This window comes from Elephantulus edwardii, unplaced genomic scaffold (assembly GCF_000299155.1).
Source record: "Elephantulus edwardii isolate Elephantulus edwardi_28Jun2011 unplaced genomic scaffold, EleEdw1.0 scaffold00012, whole genome shotgun sequence".
NCBI lineage: Eukaryota > Metazoa > Chordata > Mammalia > Macroscelidea > Macroscelididae > Elephantulus > Elephantulus edwardii.
The window spans coordinates 8,117,866-8,124,041 of NW_006399762.1; the positions used below are offsets into that span (position 1 = coordinate 8,117,866).

Here is a 6,176-nt window from a genome sequence, read left to right on the forward strand (position 1 = left end):
TGTGTTCATAGCAGCAGTATTCACTGTTGCAAGAACATGGAAACAGCTCGGATTCCAACCACAAAAGAATGGATTGAGAAGTTGCGGTACATTCATGTGATGGAATACTATGCAGCACACAGGAGCAATGTTTTTGTTAATTATTACCTAACTTGGGAGGGACTGTCTAGCTTTAGGCTGAGTGAACTAACTCAGTCCCACAAGGCTGTATTGTAGAATGAGTATGAGGATCAAGTCGGGCGGGGGGAGGGGGAAAACAGAGGGGTGAGAATGGTGGGGAGTTAATCATAGGGTTACACAATTTGATGGGTGGGTAGGGTGAAGGAAATAGGAAAGATCTTTTGTGAAAAACAGTGTATTTAAACTTTGTAAATAACTCAGAATTTAAAAATTGTCTAAAAAAAGACTGAATTAAGTGTACAATTATTTTATCAGTGGAATCAACTTGAGAGAGTAAGAGGGAAGGAACCTTGGGGTATTGGACTTCACTCTAGACTTCCCTGAAAGAGAGGGTAAGAAGGAGGGCTGTGTAGATATATCTTATTCAACTGGTTTATTTTGAGGAATGTTTGGCACATCTATTGTTTTCTTATTCCTCTAGTCACCTGTCAGACAATTCTGATTTCCCCTAATGGTCTACCTCATTATTTCTGCTGTGCTGGGTCTTGGTCTAGCAGCAACCCTTCAAGCGTGCTAAGGTGACCTTCTAATGTACTGATGAGTTTCAGGGCACAGCAACTGAAGTTACTGTTCATTCCAGATCCTGTAACTGGAGTTCTGAAAGACATGCTCTCAAGGTTGCTGCAGTTTTCCTAATTATCTGTAAGATCAAATATAATTAACTCTCTTATTTTGTTTTCCCTGAGATTTTATTTTTATTTTTTTTAAAGTTGTTTTGAATGTGTAAAACCTTCCTTCCAACCTTTTTTGAATGCCACTCAGATAACGCTCACGAAGTAGGAACCACATGAGTGTGTTTTGGCTGGTTTATATTTTGTTTGGTGTACTCTCACAAATGATCACTCTAGACCTTGGAAATGTTCAGTATACAGTTCATTTGCATCTATATTAGCCTATCACATTGGGGAAATCTGGTGTCCAGGACCTCTCCAGAATTTTAAGGAGCAACAATGTCAGTTTAAAAACAAAGATACACTTGATCCAATGCATGATCTTTTCAGTTGTTTGTTAATACATCTGAAAGTTGTACGGTGAATAAAGATGCTAGGAGAATTGATGCATTTGGATGGTGGTATTGAAAAAGAGTACTGAATATCTCATGGACAGTCAAAAGAATAAGCAAATATGTCTTCAGTAAAGTGCAACCAGGGTTCTCCTTAAAGGCAAGGATGGTGAAACTCATTTCATATCCATTAGGCATATTGTAAGGAAGAGCTAGTACTTGGAAAAAGGACTTGAAAAAGATACCGTGTTTGGCCAGGTGGGGGTCGTAGAAATAGAGGAAGACCCTCAACAAGATGGATTGACACAATGACTATAAAAATGGCCTCAAATATATTGGGGATAATGAAGATGGTATAGCACAGGTCAAGGTACAGATCTGCTGTTCTTAGAATCAACAGTAACATTCATATATGATACTAGATATCTAGTTACTGTAGGATTTCACTAAATTATACTGAAATATAAAAAAAAATATGGGGGAAAGTGAGCACATCTTGCTAATGCATCTTGCCCAGGAATGACACCCCAGACTTCAGGAATAACTGTGGAATCATTAGCCCTTGAGAACACAATTTGAAACCTCTGTCCCCAGGAACAGTTTGGCAGTTGATTTAAAAGGCAGAGCAACAGAATGCTGAGAACAAGTTAAAAATTCTTCCAGGTTGATACTTTATTTTGAAAGGCTTCTCATTCTTACGCTGATTTCTTCAATTAATAATATAGTTAAGATAAACATATCTCACAGCTGGAGTACATTTCTGTCATCTGATCCTCTTTGCCAAATTCGTCACTAACACTCGGAAATGTAAGAAGTTTCTTGTTAAAAAAAAATAATCTTGTTCTATTCTGTTACCCCTAGCCTCAGGGCTGTCACTATGTTAATGTTCCCCCCTTAACAGCAGATTAATTTTTTATGTTCAACCAATTAAGCAATAACCTAGGCAGAGAAATGATAAAATAGTGTAATTTAAAAAAAAAATTTAAGGTTAATTTTAGTTTGGGATATATATAGAGTCTTATGGCATAAAAACAAACAAATGTAGAGAGGAAATGTAATTAAGTAATATTAGGTAACGACTCTGGTGCCCTAATAATAAGGATTTATGTTATCAACCCCAAGAGAGGTAGTTCATATTCACCAGATATTCCTTGAGATCAGCAGTCTCCTCTCATATGATTTGCAGCCCATGGAGGTCAGCTATGAAACAGTTACAACTCAATGGCACATGACAACAGTAGCAGCAAGTAAGTAACTTCTTCTTGCTGCTGTTAAGTGTCACTGGCTCAACTACAACACATAGCCACTCTTTGAAGGAGCCTTGCCCTATCCTATGCAATTCTCGTCCTTTCTAGTATACATGAGCCCATTGACAAAAACACTGTGTCAATCCATCTTGTCCAGATCTTTCTCTTTCAATGACCCTACACCTTTCCAAGCAAGATCATGCAGGGAAAAGACCCAGAAAGAAGAGCAAATACTGTTCTGCTGAGTCTGCTTGATGATATTTTCCTTTGATCATGCCATGTGTGAAATGTTGTTTTATTGTTGTAGGTAGATGGAGTAAATAATTGAGAAGAAAAACCAGCTCTCATGGGGAAAAACAATCTGGTGGGGAATGGAAAAGCCATGCAAATTTTTCATTGAATGTCAGAAAAAATCTTCGTGTCCATTAGTAGCATTATTATTAAGACATTATTTTGAATTTGCTTTACACAGTTCACAAATTACAAACCTTTCCCTTTCTAAGATATCTTATACATAGTATTTATAAATTCGTAATTAACAAATCTGCCTTTTCCATGTAAAATACATACTTTGCCTCTGTAATTTGAGACTGCTCTGTCCCTCAAATTATCATTTATTTCAATCGGTCTTGTCCATATTTTCTAGCTGCACAGAAAGAATTCATATTTGTTATTCCCACAGGGAACGTGATGCTAGCAAAATCAATTACATGTATGCACAGTATGTCAAGAATACTATGGAACCACTTAATATTCCAGATGTCAGTAAGGACAAAAGATTTCCCTGGACAGTAAGTAACCCAATTTTAGACTTGACACTTGAAGACTGTTTTCTCATCAGATCTGTGCTTATTTATTTTCTTCAACTAACGGAGTGACTCCACTTAGTATGATTAAGAGTGATTTGTACTTTCCTTTATTAGACAAAGGCAAATGAAATAGCTTATAACATCTAATTAGGTTGCTCATCTCTAGTGTTAAAAGGAGCCTTTTTACATTACTGTTCAGATGCTAGTGGAAAAGTTGGCCCTTCACATCTACCTAGCAGCTCCACAGGACAGAGACCTGAAGAACTGCTCCCATAAAGATTCAACAAAAGATCACTTCCTTGCTGTTGATCTATGAGCTGACTCGTAGCCGAACCTCCATTGGGTTTGAAGCTATAAATCACATGGGAGGAGCTTGCTCTTCTTTCTCCTAGCCTGGAGCCACTGATGACTTCAAACTATTAGAGAGGTGTAGCCTTTGTGTTATAAATACAACTTCTGAGACACAAACTGAGATTTGTACACCAATATTCATAGCAGCATTAATTCACCATTGCAAAAACTTGGGGGAAAGCCCAGATGTCCAACCACAAACGAATGGATTGAGAAATTATGGTACATTCACACGATTGAATACTATGCAGCACTCAGGAGCAATAACTCTGTAAATTATTACCTAACTTGGGAGAGCATTATGGTGAATGAACTAACTCAGTTCCACAAGGATAAGTAATGTATAAGACCATTATTATAGAATGAGTATAAGAATCCAGGAGCGGTGGGAGAGGCTGGAAGTAGAGGGATGTGGATGTACAGGGGGAAGAGGGTATTAATCATTGGGTTGTACAATTTGATGGGGGGGTGAGGGAAATTAAAAGAATTTGTTTGAATTTGTATTAGAATTTTGTAAATAAACTAATGAAAAGGAAAAAAAAAAAGAAAGAAATACAACTTCCTACGGACTAGATCACCAGAACTCCTTTCCATAAAGATCACAACCAAAAAGAACCCTATTGACTAGTTCCTCTCTGTTAGGTGGAGTTGCTTTGACTCTACAGTATCTTCCAAAAATAATACACATACTGAAATCTTTTTCCCTGTACTTTTTTCCTCTAATGAGCTACCATATAGTAATGTTGAATTAATTTAACATCTACACCTATGTAATGTCAACTGCATATCTTAGCTAATATTGCTAGAGTTGGTAAATTTATCCTTAGCGTTCCTAAGACTCAGCTTGATGTAAACTTTAGTAGGGAAAATGAGTATTTTCCCTAAATCAGGAAAGCAGCAAAGATCCGTTTCTCCGGCATAGAAGGCTTTGAATTCTAGCATTTCGTGCATTTCAGAAAAGCATTGCACACTGAGACAGCTGCCTTGGTTTTTTTTGGTATGCATATCTGAGATACCTTTTTTGAACTTTAGCTATTTGGGCAGTAACTGTGATTAAAGCAGGACCGTTTGTAGCATGTAGTGTCCTGGATAGAAGCTCTAGGGCTCACTGGATAAGCCTTCATGTGCTAACTGAAAGGTCTTGATTCATACCTACCCTGTAGCTCTGCCATAAAAACCAAGCCAAAACTAAACCCATAAAACATTGACAATGTACCCCTGTAAAGGTCACAGCCTAGGAAACCCTATAGTGCCATTCTTCTCAACTGCACATAAGCAGCAATGGTAGTGACCTAAGTAGTGTAATGTTTTTCTTTCTGTCCCTCTTGCCAAACTATTTGAGATATATACTGTACCAATAGGTAGCTCTGATGGCTTAGTAGTAAGGAAATACACTGACAACTCAAAGGTATGCAGTTCAAATCCACCAGTTGCTCTGCCTGAGAAAGATGGGCAATCTCCCTCAATGTGATTTGCTTCCTCTGAAAACTCACTGGAGGGCCAACTATGAGTTGGTTCTAACTGAAGGATAAACAGCAGTAACAGCAACTATACCAATAGAGTAGATAAAGTATTTTGCCTAGTATCACCATAAATGACTTGTAAAAGTTTATAATTGTTGTTAGTGCCGTCGAGTCACAGGCAACTCATAGCGACACTATGAAGGAGAGTCCTCGACGCTTTGGTGCCTTTCATCCTCTCTCCAGGTTCATAGGGTTTCCGGAGGCAAGCCATTATGAAGTGGATGCCACTCCTCCTTCCAAAAAGTTTATAATTAGGAAAGTAAAAAATATAAGGTATTAATTTTTATTAAAAAGTGATTATATTGCCTTTTGTGAACTTCATTATAATTTGCACATTTTCTGCACTGGAGGGTGAACTTTAGTTAATAAAAGATGAGGATATTAATACTTCCAGAGATGTGACATCTAATAGTTAATTTTATCTTTTCATAATTTTTTACTTCTTTTGTTTTAGAGTGAAAACACAGGAAATCTAAACCAGCAGCACATTAGAAGTTTGCTTTGTACACCTATTAAAAATGGAAAGAAGAATAAAGTGATAGGTAAAGACTCTCTGTTAATATATATTCTGCACTTAGAAAAGAATATAAATATGCTTAGAAACTTCTTTCCTTTGCATGTAAATTTGAAGAATAAAGTATTAAAGAAGACAAAACATTGGAATGTAATTTTAAAATAATTTTATATTTCTGATTACCAATAGACTTTATTAAATATTTTATTAAATTTCGTCTGCTAATAGATATGATTCTTTTATAGTCCTATTTCATCCAGATTTACTGTTTTAGAATGATCCCGTGCCAGATGTGGGGAGATTAAGTGAGAGACTTCAAATTGATCATATATATGGTTTAAGACTCTTGTTTCCTGCTTTGGAAGATTTTTTTTTAATATGATTTAGTTTATAGGTTGACTTCATTTATTCAGTAAATTCTTTTAGCACTACACTGTTCTGGGATCCCTGAGTGGCACAAATTATTATTCACTTGACTAATAGCCAAAAACATACCTGTAAACTCACCTCTCAGCCAAGCCTGATGATCTGCTTTAAAAATAAACAAAC

General features: G+C 36.6%; 1 protein-coding gene across 1 annotated transcript in view; it reads left to right on the forward strand.

Annotated features, from left to right (window-relative positions):
- The window catches only part of PDE5A (phosphodiesterase 5A, cGMP-specific), a 259,248-nt gene that overhangs the window by 132,035 nt on the left and 121,037 nt on the right, over positions 1-6,176 (forward strand). Inside the window, exons 8-9 of the mRNA XM_006881059.1 lie at positions 3,113-3,221; positions 5,568-5,655. Coding sequence (XP_006881121.1) covers positions 3,113-3,221; positions 5,568-5,655 — 197 coding nt within the window. The remainder of the gene's footprint in view (positions 1-3,112; positions 3,222-5,567; positions 5,656-6,176) is intronic.